Below are 22,459 nucleotides of genomic sequence, written 5' to 3' on the forward strand. Positions count from 1 at the left end.
CATCTCTCCGCCATCTCCTCTCTGTGTGTGTGTGTGTGTGTGTGTGTGTGTGTGTGTGTGTGTGTGTGTGTGTGTGTGTGTGTGTGTGTGTGTGTGTGTGTGTGTGTGTGTGTGTGTGTGTGTGTGTGTGGCTGCATGTAGCAGCTGCGTGTGTGTAAACTGCCCCGCCCCCTCGCAAGCAGGCGGGGGAGAGAGATCTCTCGTCTGGATTGGAAAGATCGAAAATACAAAAAATAATGAAGCATTTTGCAGTCTTTTTGCGTATTAGAAACGGAGTTGGCGACACTAAAACTGCAAATACAATGTTTGTGTAACAATAATACATATGACATATTTTTTACATAAAAAAAGACAGATAACGTCGGAGCTTAACGGTACCACGGTCTTTAATAATTCAGCCCCGGGGCCCGTTTAATACCGGGGCTCGGTACCCATCCCTACGTACAGATATACTATACTATATTGGGGTGATGCTAGTTTATCATACAACTGCTGTCAACGTGGTAATATGTCGTCAAGACATTTAGAAAAGGAGCTGCGAAAGGCTTTGACGAAAGGGATGAGGCGGACTCTGCCAGCGTCTTTCTGTCAGAGAAACACAGCATGAGGACACACAGCAGTGGAGAGGCAAAGCCACTCCAACAGGTCGACTCCTGGGATTACCACAGGCCCTCAGAGTCTTTTCACCCTACGGGGAAATCTCAGTGGCTGTCAGGGTTAAATGTAAATTACCAAAGAAAATCAAATGTTATCTTATGTTACTGTAAAGTTTCATAAACAGCCCCATATTAGCATCGTTATGCTGGCTTTTGTTTTAAATTCAAAGAATTAACATTGCGAAACCCACACAAACCAAATAACAATAAATAAAACAAAAATAGGTTAATTATTCCATTTTTTTTATCCATACCAAAATAAGTAATTAATTGAAAGAAGTAACTTTTGGTTTAATGTGGGATTAATCAGAAAAATAATCATGCATCCCTCTGGAGTTCCGGGCTGTTTACCTTTACTTCACCGTTAAAGGAAACTGGGTTTCTTCTGAAAGGCCCTAGCCACGCGGAAATGAAAACGAACCGAATTCGATATCAAAAAAGTCTTCCATCCACACGCATAGGCACCAGAAACGTGTCCTTCCACAAGAGACCGCTCGACCCGCTGGAGACGCTGTAGTACCTTCTGGAGACACTGTAGTGCCTAAGACCAGGCTTAAAACCCGAGGGCATCGAGCTTTCGCAGCGGCTGGCCCTAGGCTCTGGAATACTTTGCCCCTCCATGTGAGGTCGGCCCAGACCCTGGGGGTTTTTAAATCAACACTTAAAACTCACTTTTTCTCTTTGGCTTTTGTTTAATTATCTATTTATTCATTTATTTAGTTATTTATTCATTTAGTTGTTTATTTTAATATTTATAACATAACATAGGATTTCAAGTATTTTTAAAATAGTTTATACATTATGCAAATATAGGAATAGTAGATAGGATTACTTAAAATATAGTACCTTATATTTCATATTTTTTCCCTTTAGACCCTTGCGGTTTATTCTTAAAAACCCTTACCCACCCCCCATTTTCCCTCTGCTGGCCTATGGCCTTGTAGAGGGTAACGGGGTACAGAGTCGCGTAGATAAGCAGGGAGTGCATCTGACGAAGAGATAGGTTGTTGTGCTCCCTATCTCTGTTTCTTATCTATATCTAATAGAACTGCTCGGGTCTTGATATATTGAGTGGGGAAGTTCATGAGATCTTTCTAGAGGGTTATCAAGAATAACTTGTATCCAATGACCTTTCCCCTCTCGGTCTGTGTCTGTGTTTTCTCTTGTTCCCATTAACCCAGCCAAATCTTTTTTCTTGTTTTGTATCTATCTCTACGCCGGGATCCGGAGTCGAGGCTGATCCTCTTGCTGTAGTCCTGTGTCCTGGATCCTCTATCCTGAGTTCTGGATTAAGTCGTGGACTTCGGGTCGTGGCTGAACCCGTCTCTGCGGTCCTGCCTTGGGTCTCGTCATGCTGCTTCCCTGATGGCTTCCACAGGATTGGAGCTGACATCCTCGTGGATTCATCTTCCCATTACAGACACATGCATTTCCTAACATTCGGTCTATATGCTGTAAAATGTATTATCTCTTCGATTTACACACGGCATCTATTGCACGTCTGACCGTCCTGGGAGAGGGATCCCTCCACTGTTGCTCTCCCTGAGGTTTCTCCCATGTTCCCTTTAAACTGTGGGTTTTCTCTGGAAGTTTTTCCTTGTACGATGTGAGGGTCTAAGGACAGAGGGTCTAAGGACAGAGGGTGTCGTATTTCTCATACTGATATTCTGAACAATCTGTGCTGTTTGTATTTGCTGTAAAGTGTCTCTACTGTAGGCTATTTTTATTTTATGTACAGCACTTTGGCTCGACCAAAAATCGTTTATAAATGTGCTGTATAAATAAAACTTGATTTGATTTGAACCTTTTCAATCTGGTTTCCGTACTCGCCACAGCACAGAATCTGCCGTACTCAAGGTGACCAACGACATTCTCCTCTCTGCTGACTCTGGTTTCCTCTCAATTCTGCGGCAGAGTTTCCGTTAGAATTTATTTTCGCCGGTCAACACGTGCGTTAAAGTTGAAATCTTCCAGACAAAATTATAAAATTGCCGGTCAAAGGTCTTCTTTGTTATTTATTGAGCTTTAAAACAAATGAATAACGACTCTATATAATCATATAAGAATAATACACAGAGTCTCTCTTTTCCTCCCCCTCTCCTGACAGTCAGTATTTCCGTTATCAGGAAATTATCGTAAAGGGCAGGGGTGCCCAACCTTTTTTGAACCGAGAGCTACTTTTAAAGTTGCCAGTCTGCCGAGATCTACCAGGCGTAGCCATTACTGACAGCCTGCTACCAGGTAAATACACACTTCTACTTGTATAATACTGACCTTTGTTCGATTAATACTTCATAAAATACTGCAGATCCTTTATCTTACCTCTTTCTAATCTACACGCATACAAGTATTTAACTGAAGTTACACAACAGTGTTGTTGATACAGAGTTCAAGAAGCATTGAACAGTGCTGCCACATGTGACACAGGAAAAAAGAAAAGACTCTGAACCCTTTCTTTGCCATTATATAAAAATAGTGTTGCTACAAAAGTATAAATTAGGCTTACTAATAAGACAACTCAGATCTGAAGCTACTCAGGAATCTGCTGCAACAGTGCAATAAAAAAGACAAAATTAATAGAATCAAACCCTTTTTTTGATGCATTTTAGTAGATTATAAAAATAAATGCCTTTAAAATAGGATGCAAGCAACACTAGTTTCTTAACCTGAATTGATAATAGACTATAATCAATTTAAGTTTGCATTCTTATACCATTTTGTACAATAATTATAATGAATAAGTTCAAACAAACTAAAACTTACAGCTGATTAATAACGGTATATAACTTGAGTTTTTATTATATCAAAAATCTGTTGAAATGCTACTGTTATTTTTACTGTCCCCCAAAAGCGCATCGGCAGCCCCCAGGAATGCTTCTTTCACAACTTCGCCGTCTTTGAAAGACTTCATGTGTTTCGCAAGAACGTGACTGACACGATAAGATGCTATGGTAGCAGCCTTGCTCTTGTTGTTGGGCCTGGTGAAAATGGACTGCTGTGCATTTAGCCGTCCTCTCAGGCCCCTCCCCTTTTGCTGTCCTCTCAGGCCCCTCCCCTTTTGGAGCGTAGGGCAGAATTAGGAGGGAATTCCGTCTCGTAGCGTTTGTGCACTGTTTTGAAATGCCGCTCCTAAATTACCCTTCTTCGATAAAGCCACGCTCGCATTGCAGATGAGACAGATAGACTTTGGAATAGATACAAAAGTAATCATCCTCCCACTCGGAGTGAAAATTATATATTTTGGGCTTTTTTGCTTCTGCCATAATTGCGGTCTTGTGTGTGTGCGGACTGTCACTCCTGTTGCCACGGACAACGTCAGCAAAATAGTGCCCACTGCCCACCAGCCACGCCCCGACACATGGGGTCACGCCGGCCAATCACAAAGCTTTGATGCGTCAAGTGCATTATTCTGGCACAGGAAGATTATGTTATATATATTAACGATAAAACAGAACATTGTTGTTCTATTTTTAGACACATCTCGCGATCGACTGGGAATCGGTCGATCGCGATCGACTGGTTGGGCACCCCTGGTATAGGGCGTAATCACAGAGCCGTTTGGCCCCCCAGAGCGTTGCGTCCGCAGATCTACCCACCTTGGGACCCGTTATCGTTATCCGCGTTTCCCTGTCGGCCTCGTGTGGCCGAACCATGGGCGCTGGAAGGGGGGTGCTGAGGGCGCTGCAGCACCCCCTAGCGGCAAGCAGGGGGTGCGGAGCTCCCCTGTCTGAATTATTATTTGATGGTTATTGCTGCTCCCGCTGTGCATAATCTGTGTAATATGTAGCCAATAAATTCCACATTGTTGGTAAAATAATATTTTGGCCTGCCCAGAATGTTTTTTCTGTAGCACCGGACAATTCTACCTCAATAATATAATACATTAACCGTGCTTTACGTGAACCTCATCATGACACTAGAGAGGACGGCAGGAGTGTAATTTCCCGTGTTCAGTGAATGCAACAGAGGCAAGACACCAGACCAATCAGAGAGTTGCATGGAAATAAAAGTGTGCTTGTGTCATTCAAACTCGGCTCTGTGTGTGTGTGTGTGTGTGTGTGTGTGTGTGTGTGTGTGTGTGTGTGTGTGTGTGTGTGTGTGTGTGTGTGTGTGTGTGTGTGTGTGTGTGTGTGTGTGTGTGTGTGTGTGTGTGTGTGTGTGTGTGTGTGTGTGCAGACATAGCGCATTTAGTGTGTGTGAGAGAGGGAGAGAGAGAGAGGGACCGGTGCCAGCAGCAGAGACCGTGTTGTTAGCATCTGGTTAGCTCGCTGCACTAACGGACATACGGAGCTGTTGCTGTTGGTTCCACAACAAGCTGGAGGAGGGCTCTCCTCTCAGACTGAGAGGCTCAGGTGAGCTCTCTGAAGGACTATCTGAGTGTTTAGATAGTTAACTTTAGTCTAAGTTATCTCAGTGGGTCTCAAACGGTTTGGTCACAAATTATTCAAAAGATTATTTCCGCGGCACACTTTCATATGATCATTATAGTTATAAAAAAAAGAGAATAAAGGAAAAACAGTTATGAAATACTATATGGCAGTAAAACAAGAATACAGTTTGAAAGGGGAGTGATTTGTAAAATATCCATAAAGAAAAAGAACATCTGCTTACAGTTGTGTTTCATCTGGGTGATGAGAGATGTATCCATAGATCTCTTAATGTTGCTCTCAAAGTGCACCAGATTGATGCTTTTAACTTCAATATTTAAAAAAAAGCATCCCCCCGGACCCCCCTAGAGGAGGTGAGGTCCGCTCCCCACTCGTAAAAAATAGCACTTTATCCCTACCTATATGCCGTGAGCTGATTATCGAGCCTTCATTGTAACAGTCGCGGGTGTACTGTGTGTTTGCGTGTCGGGAGTGCTTTTGTGCGTGCTCTATAGTGCCCGTAATAGTGTTCACTGGAGTCCAGCACCTCAGCACCCCCACTCAAAATACCTTCCCACGCCTCTGGGTCGAACCGTCTATAACAGTGGTTCCCAACCTTTTTTCCCAAGAGCCCCCCCAAATGACTCCTGTTGGAAATTTGAATTGTTATTCAAATTAATTAATCAATTATTTTGTATATGTTATTGTAATGTAGAGACAAGGCTTTTAGTGACAATCATATATTGCTTTACAATTATATGTAAAAAAAAAATATGATATTTGGCCTCAAATCATTGGGAACCACTGGTCTATAAGATAGAGAACTGTAGCGGATACAACCCGTTTCGTGGCTATGGCATAAGATCAGCACGAGGGGTGGATTTGGACTCCGGGGAAATACAGCCGACGTTTACATAAGGAGCTTAATCAAGCCTTATTTACATAGCCGCCTTAATTAGCTGGAGGAGGAAGGTGGTGCTGTGTCCTGTGGTGTGTTTACAGTGTGTGTGGTGACATGTTGGAGTGACAAGATGTCAGACGATCAGAGACATGACATGGGTGTGCTGTCATACTCCTGACAGCTGTTTTGTTCTATAACCTTGGAAACAGCACACGAGTATGTGCAAGTGTGTGTGTGTGTGTGTGTGTGTGTGTGTGTGTGTGTGTGTGTGTGTGTGTGTGTGTGTGTGTGTGTGTGTGTGTGTGTGTGTGTGTGTGTGTGTGTGTGTGTGTGTGTGTGTGTGTGTGTGTGTGTGTGTGTGTGTGTGTGTGTGTGTGTGTGTGTACTTGCCTCTCCTGCTGCCCTGCTCGGTTGTGCTGCTCTCTGAGGTTACATATGGGTCTTCCTTAAACCTGTGAAAAAAGCCACAGGGTCAGAGATACAATTATAGTAGGCCCTTCTTAGTCTACAGATTTTAATCTTTTTAAATCAACTTGTATATATTTTACTTTTTAGTTCCGTTTAATTTTCCATTTTGAAATGTTTATATTTTGTATTTGTTTATTTACTACTGCTGTAACGAAAACATTTCCCAATTTGGGATCAATGAAGTATATCTTCTCTTATATATTACTAACACACGTATTACTTGTACTCCTAGATTAAAGAAATATTCAGATATAGGATTAATGAGGGTCTAATATCCCCTTCCTCACATGTTCTCTGTCTTCTGTGCGTCCCACTCCCGTTTCCACTGGCCCGTGGCGTTACGATGCCGTGCGAGTCTCTCTTCGTCAATCTCCTCGCGCTCCTTCTTCCAGCGGACGTACTCGGCTCTCTCCCGGCCGGTCATAGACATGGTCATGTCCGTAGAGTCTTTGGGACCGGGCCTCCGACTCTACAGACAGGAGGGTTAATGAGTACTACAGCAGGAAGTGAAAAATGGTTATGCTGTCAAAAGGCCTGCTGGCCTGACCTTTTAAAAAAAACGGCAGAACTCACAGTCCACTCTTTCTCCATCTCGCCTCCTGTCTTGACGTTATCAAAGTCCAGCCCCCCCCAGTTCCGCACATGTCTCCGGCTGCCATCCTTGCGGTCTATGTCTGGCACTGGGCCTGAACGTCTCGGGTCATCCAGGAAGTTACGGAGCGGCTTGTCTCCATCCGCCTAAGGAGAGGAAATATATACTTCAAAATGTGTCACATTTAACCAGAGGTCGCGTTAACCGAATATTTTCCGTCTGACAGAAAAATCTGAAAGCAATTCGTCATTTTGACAGATTAGAACAAACTCGGGGAATCAATCAATCGGTTGGAGGAGTGTGGTCTGGCTGTGGTGGGATATGGCGGAGTTAAATCTGCCTCCCGCATGAATAGTGCAGTGGTTTATTTTTTTTTAGACTGCACGGAGAAAGCTAACCAGCTGGTGGAGAGCGGGCTAGTGATTAAAGGGACGCTGAGTCTGTTCTAGAGGATGTGGTAATGGATGAGGATTTGTTGGTCATCTTGATTTTATTTTTCTTCAGCCAGGTTTTTGATTTTGTTAGGATGCAACTATAATTTCATTATGAGTGACATAAAGCTGGGCTCTTTAAACATTAACGGTGCTCGAGGGGATGCTAAGAGAGCATCTTTATTTACTTTATTAGGAAACAAGAGTTTAAATGTGACGTTTCTCCAGGAAACTCACAGCACTGCTGAGAGTGACTGGAGGAGGGAATGGGGGGGGGGCTTTTTCAGCCATAAGCGCAGCAATGGTGGAGGGGTTGCCATTCTCTTTGCGAGGGGCTTTACACCCTTCTCCTGTGCGGTCGATGAGGTCATCCCAGGACACTTGCTCAAAATAAATGCTGAATTTGAAAAAGTTAAAATATGTTTTATAAATATTTCTGCTCCCAGTGTGGGCGCAGAGAGACTTTTGTTCTTTGAGAAACTGAAACACACTCTTAGCACCTGTGATAGTGGGGAGTATCTGTTCCTGGGGGGTGACTTCAACTGTGCTGGATAGGAACCACCAGGAGCCGCATACTGCCTCGAAGAGTGCCTTGATAAGGCTAACAGAAAGCTTTGAGCTGTGTGATGTTTGGAGGCACTTCCCCCCGGGCAGCGGCAGTACACGTGGTGCCCTCTAGGGATAACCTGTTGTCTCTAGCTGGATCGTGTCTATGTTTTTAACCATCACATGAATGTGAGCAGAAGCTGCTCCATCAGTCCAGTGGGAATCTCTGACCATTCCCTCGTACAAGTCTCACTTTTTATTAATCATGTTCAGTGTAATAGTGCGCATTGGCACTTTAATGCTTCTCTGTTGTCCGACAACCATTAAAAAAAAAAATTATTTTGGGAAAACTACCGTTTATCTAAGAGAGAGTACAGTTCTCTTCAGCAGTGGTGGGATGTAGGTAAAGTGAAGATCAAGCAGCTTTGCCTGCAGTACACTTTCAATGTCACAAAGGACATGGCTAGATCTCTGAGAGCTCTGGAGAGAGAAGTGGTGGAGCTGCAGGGATGGGCAGACTCCACAGGAGAGCGAGAACATGTTGAAGGTTTCAAAAGTAAAAGCTCAGCTCTGTCTGACCTGCTGGGGTTTTCTGCTCAGGGTGCTCTGCTCAGGGTGCTCTGCTCAGGGTGCTCTGCTCAGGGTGCTCTGCTCAGGGTGCTCTGGTCAGATCCCGGTTTCAGAACATCGTGAACATGGATGCTCCCTCTCACTTGTTCTTTGGTCTCGAGCGTAAGAACGGTCAGAGGAGGCTGATGCACTCCCTGCGATCCAATGCTGGGCAGCTGCTTCAGGAGTCAGTGTGCTGTGGAGTTCTACAAAGAGCTCTACAGAACAGAGTTCCAGGCCGAGCCAGAGGTGGCCAGTCGTTCTACGAGGGCCTTCCTAACGTCCCTGAGGAGGACCATGCTGAGCTGGAGGCGGAGCTCTCTGCCCAGGAGCTGCAGGAGGCCCTGCAGAGCATGCAGAGTGGGAAGGCTCCTGGCATAGACTGCAGACTTCTATAAGGCTCTCTGGCCAGTTATAGGTGACGACCTGCTGAGTGTGCTCAGAGACAGTCTAAGTAACGGGAGGTTGCCTCTGAGTTGCAGGAGAGCTGTGCTCACTCCTCCCTAAGAAAGGAGACCTGCAGGAGATTAAGAACTGGCGTCCTGTGTCTCTACTCTGTACCGATTACAAGCTGCTTTCCAAAGTGTTAGCGACGAGGCTGAGGAAGTGATGGAGCATGTCGTTCACGTAGACAGACATACTGTGTACCCAGCAGGTTGATCACTGACAACGTGACTCTGACTCCAGATGTTCCGGACCTCTCCGGTTCATTGGGCTGTGAGCTTGGTCTGATTTCTCTAGACCAAGAAGGCTTTTGACCGAGTTGAACACCAGGACTTGTGGCAGACGCTGGAAGCTTTTGGGTTCAGCTCTGGTCTCATAGGATCCAGGTCTTGTACAGGGACCTTGAGAGTGTACTGAAGATAAACGGTCCTTTTGAAGCTCAGAGAGGAGTCCGACAGGGCTGCTCTTTGTCCGGATGCTCTACTCCCTGGCCATAGAGCCCTTTTTTACACCGGGTCAAAGTTACAGAGTTTCTCTCTTCCTGGCTGTCGGGATGTTTTTAAATTGTCTGCGTATGCGGATGACATAATGGTCTTTGTTAAAAAACAAGATGACATCAATGTTTTAACTGAAACTGTGAGCAACTTTTGCAAAATTTCATCTGCTCGAGTCAACCGGGGGAAAAGTGAGGCCTTAGCAGGAGGCGAGGGCAGCATTGACAGCTTGTTACCTGGGGGCCTTGGTTGGAAAAGGGCAGGGTTAAAGTACCTGGGTATTTATCTTGGTGAGGACACGTTTTGTTTGAAGAACTGGGTCAGGCTTATAGAGAAAGTGGAAGGCCGGTTAAAGAAGTGGAAGTGGATCCTTCCCAAACTTTCTTTTAAAGGGCGTATCCTTATTTTAAATAACCTTGTTTCCTCCATGCTGGCTCACCGGCTGGCGTGCACCGACCCACCAGTAAACCTGCTGTCCAGGGTGCAGGCTCTCATGGTGGACTTCTTCTGGGACCGCATGCACTGGGTCCCTCGTCCTGTTCCTGCCAAAGGAGGAGGGGGGACATGGCCTGGTTCACCTGGCAAGCAGAGGGGCAGCCTTCAGGCTCCGGTTCGTCCAGAGGTTCCTGACTGGACCTGCTGACCTGGTCTGGAGACCCGTAGCTCGGGCCTTATTGGAGCGCTGTGGTGGGCTGGGTCTGGCTGAGTCGCTGTTCTTAATGGACCCGAAAGGATTACGCCTGAACAATCTCTCGGGGTTCTATGGAGGTCTCTTCAAGGTGTGGGGACTACTCAGAAGAGAGAGACCAGAGTGCTGGGGCTCACTGTTCTGGCTCCTCAGAGAGCCGGTGGTCCGTGGATCTCGGTTTGTGTGTGGAGTAGGGCCGTCTCTACAACAGAGACTCTGTGAGGAGAGGATCCTCACGCTGGGACAGGTGGTGGAGGTGTGTGGGCCCCGTCTGGACAACGCTGCAGGCCTCACGTCTGAGCCTCAGGTCAGTCCGGGTGGTCAGCCTCCTGCTGCAGAGCTGGAAGCAGCAGCTCAGCCAATCAGAGCTGGCGCTGATCGCTGCTCACTGTAACGGACTGAAGTCTCCAAATGACAATGACTCTTTTCCAGAGATGCGATGTTTTCCTGATCTCAGTTGTGAGGGTTTTTTGTTAAAGTTGGACAATGTTACTGATTTTAAGTTTAGCACCATGTCCAACAAAACATTTTATTATTTGGTGACAAAGGTGCTGAATCAGAGCAGACTCCAAGAGCGAGTGGACACGCGGTGGAGAGCCCACCTGGGCCTGACGGAGGCTCAGAGGCCTGAGTGGAGAGCGCTCTCCAGCCTCCGCTGACTAAGAGGGGTGGGGACCTCCAGTGGAGGATCCTCCACGCTGCGGTAGCTGTTAATGCGTTTGTTTCAGTCATCAACCCTACAGTGTCTGACGCCTGTCCTTTCTGTGAACAGAGAGAAACCATTTTTCATTGCTTTACGGAATGTGGTCGACTTCTTTGTCTTTTTCAGTTACTCACTCAGATGTTGATTTTGTTTAATGTGGTTTTTTCTAAGTCAGTGTTCATTTTGGGTTGTCGGTACAGCCAGAAGAAAAAGTGCAAAAGTCAGCTTTTGAATGTTTTGTTGGGGCAGGCTGAAACGGCCATCTACCTCAGCAGGAGGAATAAAGTTGCGGAATCATTGGATACCGATGCAGTTTTGATTTTCAAGCGGATGGTTAAAGCAAGACTGAAAGCGGACTACGGTTACTTTTGCTTAACCAAAAATGTGGGAGAATTTGAGGCCATGTGGTGCTTTAAAAATGCTTTGTGTTCTGTGGAGAATGAGGATCTGTGGACGATGTGTGTCAATGTGTCTGTTTGGTCATTTGCTTTGTGAATAAAAGTGGTTTAAAAAAAAAAAATCTCTCTCTCTCAAAATGATGGGCAGCGAAAAAGTCTAGCGCAACCTCTGCATTTAACAAGTTTCTTCCATGTTCCTTCAGAAAGTTAAGTGTTTCAAGATCAACAATAAAGCCGACAATTATAACAATGTGAGAAGAGAGATGCCGTCTCATGAGTTGAAACACTTTATATGTATAGTAATAATAATAATAATCTTAATAAACAGACTCTCTTACCTGCTGTCCTCTCTCATATTCTGCTATTTTCTCCATTTCTTCGTTCATCTTCTCAATGTTCTGTCTCCTCTTCTCTTCCCACTCCTGTCCAAAACACAGGGGGGCATTAGTGACAGATCACAATGTAGGACGTGAACTTGGCCTTCAGAATGAGGCTCAAACCTTTTTGCAGAACAAGCCTGGCTTTAATCATGCAGGAATAATGTTGGTCTGAAAGAAGCCGTGGTCAAATTCCAACACTTTCTCTTCCATGTAAACGTATAACAAATGTATAACACGTGTAGTAGGGCTGTACGATAATGGCCAAACTGATAATAACAATTATTTTGACCAATATTGAGATCATATTGATGTATCTCTTCCTGAGTGGCCAGGTTTCAAGTCTAGTCCCCTCTCTATCCCCATTTTCTGAACATTCACTTTGATCAATAAAGCTCATCCTCACCTTGGATTTCCTGTCTGGGCCACCTGGTGTCCCACCTGGTGTCCCACCTGGTGTCCCACCTGGTGTTCCTTCTCCTCCCCCCCTCCCCCTTCCTTCTCCTCCTCCTCTTCCTCTCCTCCCTCCTCCTCTGCGTCCCGGTCCTCCCGCCTCCCCAGGTTCTCCCTCTCTGGGTGTCCTGGGCTCCCATTCTCTCCTCTCCTGGCACCCCCCTCTCTGACCTCCCCGACTCATTCGTCCTGACCCCATCTTCCTCTGGGGGCTGTGCTCGCTGTTCGGCCGCCGCTGGCCTTCACTGGGACCTCCTTGGGGGCTGTCATCTGGCTCCCTGTGCCCGTCGCTCTGCCCTCGTTGGCCCTCACCGGGCCCACGGCGGTGGCCCTCACTGGGCCCCCGGTGACTCTCATTGGGCCCCCGGCGGTGGCCCTCGCTGGGCCCCCGGTGACTCTCATTGGGCCCCCGGTGGCCCTCGCTGGGCCCCCGGTGACTCTCATTGGGCCCCCGGTGGCCCTCGCTGGGCCATCGCTGGGCGTCACTGGGCCATCGCTGGGCATCACTCTCCTCTGAGGTCTTCCGAGCTCGAGGCGTTACAGGTTTCCAATCGTTTACGACTCTCTTGTCCTGCAGGGAACACACACAGAGAATTTGCTCCGTCACATATTGTAATCTTTACTTGTAGAGGACTTTTAGGGGTTGTAGCAATTAAGGTGGACTAAATACCTGACTCCACAGCCATGTGACAATTGCATGAAGTGCACACATACAACTGTGTGGTGTAAACAAATAATGCTCATAATCGAAATAATTGACAATGGCTTAATAAGCATTTTGGCTCCTACATGGGTCATAATAAAAACCCTTGCATGGGCAGATGATGATAGTTCCTTTGTAAAATTACATTAAAATCCTACCTATGAAAAATAAATATGAAGCTTTTAATAGAATGGAACCACAGCAATAAATGTTCACTTTTAAACTGATTGGTTCCACTACTCTGCATTGAAGCTTGGTTTTGGTCTCATAAACCAAAGAGATATAAATAAATATAAAACAGCTGTGCCAGTGATTACTCATTATCTTTCTAGAAAGCCAGTGGGTTTGGAAAAACTATTTCCTGTCCTGAATTTAACTGCTCTACTTTTAATTGAAACAGATTCAATCTGCTCAATCTTTAGAACTGGTGCAGTAAAAAGTACAAAAGAGTAGTAAGGGCTATGGATTATGCAAAGCTACAGCATGATGAGCCCAGAGAGCGAGGCTGGCAGGCGCATGACTGTGATCAGTGTTTCAAAGAGCTCTTTCAGCTCAGGTATCAGGAGCGCTGTACAGCTTTAGCAGACTAATGAACCAAACTTGACCATTTGGCTTTTAAAAACCCCTTCAGACAGGTACACATGGAGCAGATGCCGCCCTGTTTCCTTGTGACCTTTCCAAGTTGCACATTGGGGGTCTGCAGTCATCAGCAGGATATTTATGTAGTCTGCAGCTCAGCAGGGACTGACAGCACCGTTACACCACAGTGGTGGACTTCAGACGGCGCCAACACGGCACGCCACCCCCCCCGACACCAGTGAACACCCAGGGAGCGGACATTGAGATTGTGAAATCCTACAAATACCTCGGTGTTCATCTGAATAATAAACTGGACTGGTCAGACAACTCTGCTGCTCTGTACAAGAAGGGACAGAGCAGACTGAGGTCTTTTGGGGTGCGGGGGCACTCCTTCAGACATGTTGTGGCATCAGCCATTTTCTATGGTGTGGTCTGCTGGGGCAGCAGCATCTCGGCTGCAGGAAGAGACTGAACAGACTGGTAAAGAAGGTCAGCTCTGTCCTGGGGAGTCCTCTGGTGGGAGACAGGAGTCCTCACTGTGGAGGTGGTGGGAGACATCTGGACACTGTGGAGGAGGTGGGAGACAGGAGTCCTCACTGTGGAGGTGGTGGGAGACAGGAGGAGTCCTCTGGACACTGTGGAGGTGGTGGGAGACAGGAGTCCTCTGGACACTGTTGAGGTGGTGGGAGACAGGAGTCCTCACTGTGGAGGTGGTGGGAGACAGGAGGAGTCCTCTGGACACTGTGGAGGTGGTGGGAGACAGGAGTCCTCTGGACACTGTTGAGGTGGTGGGAGACAGGAGTCCTCATTGTGTAGGTGGTGGGAGACAGGAGTCCTCACTGTGGAGGTGGTGGGAGACAAGAGTCCCCACTGTGGAGGTGGTGGGAGACAGGAGGAGTCCTCTGGACACTGTGGAGGTGGTGGGAGACAGGAGGAGTCCTCTGGACACTGTGGAGGTGGTGGGAGACAGGAGGAGTCCTCTGGACACTGTGGAGGTGGTGGGAGACAGGAGTCCTCTGGACACTGTTGAGGTGGTGGGAGACAGGAGTCCTCTGGACACTGTTGAGGTGGTGGGAGACAGGAGTCCTCACTGTGGAGGTGGTGGGAGACAGGAGGAGTCCTCTGGACACTGTGGAGGTGGTGGGAGACAGGAGGAGTCCTCTGGACACTGTGGAGGTGGTGGGAGACAGGAGTCCTCTGGACACTGTTGAGGTGGTGGGAGACAGGAGTCCTCTGGACACTGTTGAGGTGGTGGGAGACAGGAGTCCTCATTGTGTAGGTGGTGGGAGACAGGAGTCCTCTTGACACTGTGGAGGTGGTGGGAGACAGGAGGAGTCCTCTGGACACTGTGGAGGTGGTGGGAGACAGGAGGAGTCCTCTGGACACTGTGGAGGTGGTGGGAGACAGGAGGAGTCCTCTGGACACTGTGGAGGTGGTGGGAGACAGGAGGAGTCCTCTGGACACTGTGTAGGTGGTGGGAGACAGGAGTCCTCTGGACACTGTTGAGGTGGTGGGAGACAGGAGTCCTCATTGTGTAGGTGGTGGGAGACAGGAGTCCTCACTGTGGAGGTGGTGGGAGACAGGAGTCCTCTGGACACTGTTGAGGTGGTGGGAGACAGGAGTCCTCATTGTGTAGGTGGTGGGAGACAGGAGTCCTCACTGTGGAGGTGGTGGGAGACAGGAGTCCTCTGGACACTGTTGAGGTGGTGGGAGACAGGAGTCCTCATTGTGGAGGAGGTGGGAGACAGGAGTCCTCACGGTGGAGGTGGTGGGAGACAGGAGTCCTCACGGTGGAGGTGGTGGGAGACAGGAGTCCTCACGGTGGAGGTGGTGGGAGACAGGAGTCCTCACGGTGGAGGTGGTGGGAGACAGGAGTCCTCACGGTGGAGGTGGTGGGAGACGGAAGTCCTCACTGTGGGGGTGGTGGGAGACAGCCAAGCTGTCCTCCCTGCTGGACAATGTGTGCGTCTCCTCCAGGACACCCTGTCCTCACTGTGCAGCTCCTCCAGTGAGAGGCTGCTGCCCCCCCCCCCCGCTGTCTCACGGAGAGATACCGCAGGTCCTTCCTTCCTGCAGCGGTCAGACTATATAACCAGCACCCACACACAACACAGACTATATCACCCCTTGTTGTTAAATACCAACCAACTATGAGCAATATATATATAATATATGCCATTAAAAACTGTGCAATATATACCTGGCTGCTAAATCCTCAGAACTGTTACGGCCCCTACACACGGCGGCGTGCGTTGTCACTTGCCGGCGGGGGGGGGCTGAAACTCGACCCACAACCAATCACATGAATCTCCCGCCCCAGACACAAGCACGCGGTTTGATTGGCTAGAGCTTGTACTGGCATATGATTCGATTGGCTGACGCCTCCATCGAGGCGTCAAAAGTAGAACATTGCTCTACTTTTGCAGCGGGCACCGCGAGAGAAGCTACGCTTTGCTCCCACAATGCAGTTTGGCGAATCGCGACATCACCCCATTGCGGCAACGCACGCCGCCATGTGTAGGGGCCGTGGCGGTGGGCGTGTCTTGAGCTTGGGGAGTTTACGCGAGCAACGCGACCAACAACCAATCACATGAATCTCTCCTGTCAATTGCATAAAAGGTTTTACATGTCACACTTTATATGATGAACATTTATGACATTAATGTCTATCGTGCTATTTTACGCAACATTCCATGCTGGCTAAATACTGTCTATGCCTGCTAGCTGTCCATTCAAACGAAGTACACTGGATATAAACTCCCCAAACTGGCGAAAACCTACCAGTTTCACCCACTGTCCCTGCCACCTCCCCCATGCCTGGCTCCTCCGGTTTGTATCCCTGTATGTAAAGAGGGACTGGTCATAGAGTACCGGGTGATTCCCTACCGCTACGATTATTTTCTCCTCCATTTTTTGTCATATGAGGAAATGAACTGCGGTCTGGCTCTCCCAACATACACGCGGTTTGATTGGCTAGTGCTTGTACTGGCAGATTTGCATAAACTGGATTTGATTGGCTGACGCCTCCGTCGAGGCATCAAAAGTAGAACATTGCTCTACTTTTGCAGCGAGCACCGCGAGAGAAGCTACGCTTTGCTCCCACAATGCAGTTCGACGAATCGTGACGTCACCCCATTCAAAGTGAATGGGCAGAAGCGTTGAAGCGGCAACGCACGCCGCCGTGTGTAGGGGCCGTTACTACCACGTGACTTGCAAACTCTCGCGAGAGTTTTACACGAGACGGATCCTTTCGAGCCATACCCCCTGGGAGCGACGTAGAAAATTGAGCTGCAGTGATAGTGGAAGAGGCGGAGGTGGATGCTCTCTCGTGCAGGGAGTTGGCCAGGGATTGTAGCGATGAGATGATGCTGGTGTCTGCTGGTCTGCGGAGCTCCCTGGGAAGGGAGGGTTGGCGGGAAGAGGGTTTTTCTTCTTAGCCGGAGGGGCCTCTGCGTAGGCTGATTTGCAAGATCTTTTGCCCCCGCGCGCGCGCCCGTCTAGGGGTCCTGCTGGATCGGCTGACTCCTGCCTGGGAAGACGGCTTGTAGCGAGTACTGCCAACTCGCGGAGCTGAGAAAGGGGAAGGCCTGGAGCGGGGGAGATGCCCTGCTCGTCGAGTTGAGAAATGAGAAAGCCTGTCTCTGCTGAGGGGGAGCCGGTTTGGGAGGCTAACCGGGCGCTGGTGCGCCGGCCGCCTGAGGATGTGGAAGCAGTCTCGCAGATGTTGCTGGGATCGGCATCCTCCTGGAAGGGATATTGGTCCGAATCGGACATGATTTGTTTTATCGTGTCGAGTGACGCAGCGAGTAGATAACTGTGCTTGCATCAATTCTCCTGAACGATGCTGACGGGGGAGAGAAGAGCGGATTTAAACGTTTTGCCTGGTGTGCTAATTGGCTGTGGGAAATAAGACGCAGCCGATTGGTTAGCTGGGGTGAGTTGCGCCTTTTGCTTTTTGAGAAAGGGGGCGAGTGAGTGAGGGAGAATTGTGAATGAGAGCGTTATTCCATCCCTGCAGCTCAGCCTTTTGTGATATCCATTAGATTTGTTCTATTCAAAGAAAATAATCCACTATTTCCAACAATTACAAAAGCAACATTTCTGTCAAATACATTTCACCAGGAATCATACAGATATAACCTCATTTTGTTCATCATATATTTAGAATAGTTTGTGTAACAAAAAATACAATTATCACTAAAGACATATTTTGCTCTTATTTCTATTGTTTCTACAACTTTCTTCTACGATACGTTGTTGTATTTTTACATTGGAATATCACTGTTTGCTGTTATGTTCCTGCAGGTGTCACCGTTTCATCTTTTCTCATATTAAGTCGTTTCTTCATAGTTCTGATGATGATGCTTGTATTTAACAACTCAGCCTTTTTAACATGAATGTGCTTAAAGCTGGAAAACAACACATATCTGGCTATGATCTGGCACTTCGTTTTGATGTATGTTTGTAAAAACCTATGTATTCCAAATGTTTCTACCACCCGAGATATGTAACACAAGAAGCAGGCAGAAGGCTGGTGCAGGGCATGATGGTTAAATCAAGGTTTGTCATATTATATAGTTTTATGGGATGAATGTGATCATGATTAACGGTCCCTCTGCAGAGGTGGCATGATTTAAATCAGGTGCACATCATGTCTTACCCCTGTCTGCTTAGAGAGGTCGACTGTGACGGTGAAGTTCTCTTTGTCCGTCTTCCTCCTGTCTGCCTCTGGCTCGTGTGGGCGAGGTTTACGCTGGGTTGTCACGGCGATACCCTCCTGCTCTGCTTTCTTCTTGTCTTCTTCAATTTCCTATTGACATCAGGTGACAACATGAGTGATATGAGACTACAGATTTGACCAAAATATTTTGGGCATGTATGTTCGAACCCCATAACCAAAATATTATTTTAGTACCTATTAATTACACATCACTAGGGTCATTTTGATGGATTTGAATCAGTGCAGATACGGTGAAAAACATTGAATGAGCTCACCACCCTATTTAGTAAATTGGTGGATTGACCATATAATTGATTTCAAACCGCAAACCAATTGAATGGTAATAGACTGTTCGGGAAATATTTCCCGAGGCCCATCACTTTGACCCAGTGTATCAGTTCAAACTGCCCTGACTGAGCACAGGCCCCTGTAACCTTGGCTGCTGTGCTCTCAGTGTTCCGTCTCCCTGCTCCTGCCTGTTGGCGTCAGCTGAGAGAGGTGTTATGATTCTATCTTGTTATGCAGCATGTTGATGATGCTCTCTGAACTAGCTAAACACATGGGTCTGGGGTAGAGATCTTCAGAATTGGTTTGGCATCTCAACCTGTGGTCAACTCGTGGCCCGTGACATGTCTTGTGAATTCTCCGGCCGGAGCTCCAAATAAACCGTCAGTGTTTGCCACCAAAGCTCCAGCTCTCCTCGTGTCTCTCTGAGTCCTGACTCCAATTGCTTCAGAAGTTTCCCCCACAGATAAATAAAGTAAAAGCCAATCTTTTGCAGTTATTGTGAAGAAAAGCTTCTGGTTTAAAAAATAAAAGTCAGTGATAATCCCCTATATATATATTTATATATGTGAGTGTAGTGCAGCTGTATCACTAACTGTGGGTAGATGCAAAGATACATTTAGTGAGCGTTTGTGTGAAACAGTCCTCCATACCTGATACCTCTTGACCAGAGCTTCATTCTTCTTCCTCAGGGCATCGATCCGTCTGTCCAACTCGGCATCCTTCTCCTCTTTAGTCTTGAGATCCACCGCTGAAGACTGCCACAGAGAGAGGGGGGTTAGGAGAGAAAGGGAATGAGTTTGTTACAAGTTTAACATTTGCTATTTTCCTGCCTTTCTATGGTTTTTCTCTCAATTACTCACCATAGCGGCTTCTGTCTTCAAACACAGGTGGCTGGCTGATTGTTCCTCCTGCGGTGAGGAAGATGAAGACGATGATGATGCTGCAGCGTTAATCAGTCAAAGATTTGCCCATTAGTTGATTTACAATCCACTCAAATATGAGTTTTGCTCATTGTCCTGTTCACATTATTTTTTCTTTTTAAACACATTTGTATGAACATTGTTGGGGAGGAGCCAGAGATCTAAGAGTTTCATTGATGATTATTTTCTTTTTTAGAGAGCTAACCTACTTTATGTTGTGCAGTAATTATAATTTTGCGAGTAGTAATTCAATTTTTACTATTGCAATAATAATGATTATCTACGGTGCAAAAAATGAATTGATCGATAATTATTTGCAGACTCACTTGGCTCCAGTCTGAAGGGTCTAAGGACAGAGGGTCTAAGGACAGAGGGTGTCGTTTTTTCTCATACTGATATTCTGAACAATCTGTGCTTATTGTATTTGCTGTAAAGTGTCTCTCTACTGTAGGCTATTTATATTATATGTACAGCACTTTGGCTCGACCAAAGATCGTTTATAAATGTGCTATATAAATAGATTTGATGGCGGACCCTCTTCCCTTAGGACCTTTTGGAGGGGGTCTACTATCGAGCAGGCCACTGCATTGAAGTACATGGTCCTCCTGAGTAATCAATATCATGTTTAAACTCATGTCTCCCTCTGTGACTCAAACTGATAAATAGGAAACTGCTGGCCGGCACACACATAACTGCAGTGTTTGATTGTGTGTACTTCTTTTTAGATGTACGTCTTGAATTCCTATAGCCCTTAAAATAGTAAAAGGCCTGTGATTCATGTGTAGGTTGTTTTCATATCAGGCTGATGTTTAAACATGTATTCCTGCTTATTGTAATGTCTGGTCTTGATGGAGCAATATCTTTGAGGCAATTATCGTAACAACTTGTGACTACTTTCAGGAGTGAGTGTGTCTGAGTGTGTGTGTGTGTGTGTGTGTGTGTGTGTGTGTGTGTGTGTGTGTGTGTGTGTGTGTGTGTGTGTGTGTGTGTGTGTGTGTGTGTGTGTGTGTGTGTGTGTGTGTGTGTGTGTGTGTGTGTGTGTGTGTGTGTGTGTGTGTGTGTGTGTGTGTGTGTGTCACAAGAACCCAAATGGATAGATCCTGCATGTGTTCCAAAGCTTCTGTAAGCGTATTAGAGTTGCAGACAGGGTGCAGGTCAAAGTTACCTGGGTCACAACAAGTAACCATGGTACACAACGCACATACTGACAGTGACTTTAAACAGCACGCTTATAAAGAGTTATGGATATTAATCCACTCAACTCTTCTGGTAGTAACGTTAAGCACATGAGCCTTGTCTGTACTGATGCAGAGCACTGACCCGCCACGATGGAAACACAACACACACACGAAACCACGGACACACAACCAAACAGCAGAATATAAACATTGAAAGGCGTTAAGGAGAGACTTTGTTTGTGTTACCTGTTTCAGGGGGAGATGTAACGACTGTAACGACCAATGCTGGACTCGTTGCTCTTTGCCAATTCCTGCGCCTCAATGAGTCCTCACAATTCGGCTTCCTGTTAGCTGCTAGCTAACTTCCTGCCAAATACTGACCTCCGTCTCGGTCGATTTAAAGAGACAGTTAACGATAAACTTCGTATTGCTACCACTTTATTAATACAGCAAACTGTTGTTGTTGTTGTTGTTGTTGTTGTTGTTGTTGTTGTTGTTGTTTTTTAACAATGACTAAGATAATTGTAACGAATATGTTTTCTGTGCAGCACAAGTTTGCAATTCGACAACGGTCCACCAGAGTGAGCCAGTGGTCAGTGGAAACTAGCCTACATATTGTTCCCATGATCCGAGAAACCCCCTCAATCATAGTCACGCCCATCTACTTCTGGGACTGTCACCATAGATGACTATGTTTGCGTTCCTTCACACACACATACGGGTATTGGGCCGAGCGCGACACCGTACTTCCGGTATCCGCCGTTTTACGCGAGGTGCAAGCAGCCGTACACCGTCTAGGTCAGGGGTGTCAAACTCAAGGCCCGGGGGCCAAATCCGGCCCGCGACTTCATTTTATGTGGCCCACAAGAGCTTGCAAAGAATATAATGCGTTTATTATACGGTTACATGCTACTTTACAGTTTATCTATATATGTTCATTTTAATTAATTTATCCTTAATTTTATTAATCTGTGTGAATCTGCAGTCCTGTTTTTCAATTTCACCCTGTTGCTGTTAAACTATTGAATTTCCCCACAGGGATTAATAAAGGTCCATCTTATCTTATTTTACAGAAGCACGTTGTAAATAAACTACCATCCCTACATCCCACAATGCATCTGATTTTGTGACATGCGCACTGAAGAGACTTCTGGCTTTCAGACGTAGTTAATTATGAAGTTATTACCCTATCCAATAAAACTCCAATGCAGAGGCAATAATATAATATAATACATTATTTCACATATATATTATGTATTTATATATGTATATTTATATAGTTACAACCGGCCCTTTGAGTGCAACCATAATGCTAATGTGGCCCACGATGAAATTGAGTTTGACACCCCTGGTCTAGGTGTTGCCAGAGCCATAGAGATATAAGAGTTACGACACTCTCTGATGTCGCCGCCAGCCGGTCACGTGGTTTATGTATGCCGGGATAGTTCAAAACGCACTTCCGTGGCAATGCTTCTCTATGGCAAAAACAGCACAAACATGGTCAAAATAGTCATAGATTAAACCAACGCTGTTATTTTTTAAAGATTGCTTTAATATTTACATGATGTGGTTACACTTTGTATGGATTGGCAATATTTACAAGTTTCGTTATTTAACGATATTTTGAGGGGAAAGTGTGGTAGCACAAGCAGGCTATGTTGCTGTCACTGCCAGGGCAGTCACGTCCGTAGTATAGTTGCGCTGCGCTGTCGTGTTCTTATATGGGACAGACAGACAGCAGCGATTGCGTTATTGAATGGTAAATATATATATTAAAAAAACACACACACCCAAGTACCTTTTCAACTGTAATTGCATTATTGCATACTTTTTATTGACAGTTTTGCATTTGGAGAGGCAGGGTAACAACGGAAAGCTTGGTAGCCTATTACTTAGATACGTTTTACATGTTTGGAGGGAAACGCTTGTGTTCATGTTAGCATG

The 22,459-nt window shown here is 46.5% G+C and overlaps 1 protein-coding gene across 3 annotated transcripts in view; it reads right to left on the bottom strand.

Annotated features, from left to right (window-relative positions):
- Positions 1–20,851, bottom strand: part of ccdc9 (coiled-coil domain containing 9) — a 52,614-nt gene extending 31,763 nt beyond the window's left edge. For 2 of the 3 annotated variants that reach the window (XM_034097400.2, XM_034097398.2), the window contains exons 1-9: positions 20,762–20,842; positions 19,278–19,357; positions 19,068–19,172; positions 18,070–18,219; positions 12,081–12,698; positions 11,636–11,719; positions 6,966–7,130; positions 6,680–6,861; positions 6,315–6,376 (exon numbers count right to left, since the gene is read on the bottom strand). In XM_034097400.2, the coding sequence (XP_033953291.1) occupies positions 6,315–6,376; positions 6,680–6,861; positions 6,966–7,130; positions 11,636–11,719; positions 12,081–12,698; positions 18,070–18,219; positions 19,068–19,172; positions 19,278–19,280 (1,369 nt within the window). In that variant the 5' untranslated portion in view covers positions 19,281–19,357; positions 20,762–20,842. Of the gene's footprint in view, positions 1–6,314; positions 6,377–6,679; positions 6,862–6,965; positions 7,131–11,635; positions 11,720–12,080; positions 12,699–18,069; positions 18,220–19,067; positions 19,173–19,277; positions 19,358–20,761 lie in introns of all 3 variants that reach the window. The other variant, XM_034097399.2, reaches the window with a different exon arrangement.
- Positions 20,852–22,459: the final 1,608 nt, after the last annotated feature.

The sequence above is a fragment of the Pseudochaenichthys georgianus genome, chromosome 13, assembly GCF_902827115.2.
Source record: "Pseudochaenichthys georgianus chromosome 13, fPseGeo1.2, whole genome shotgun sequence".
Taxonomy (NCBI): domain Eukaryota; kingdom Metazoa; phylum Chordata; class Actinopteri; order Perciformes; family Channichthyidae; genus Pseudochaenichthys; species Pseudochaenichthys georgianus.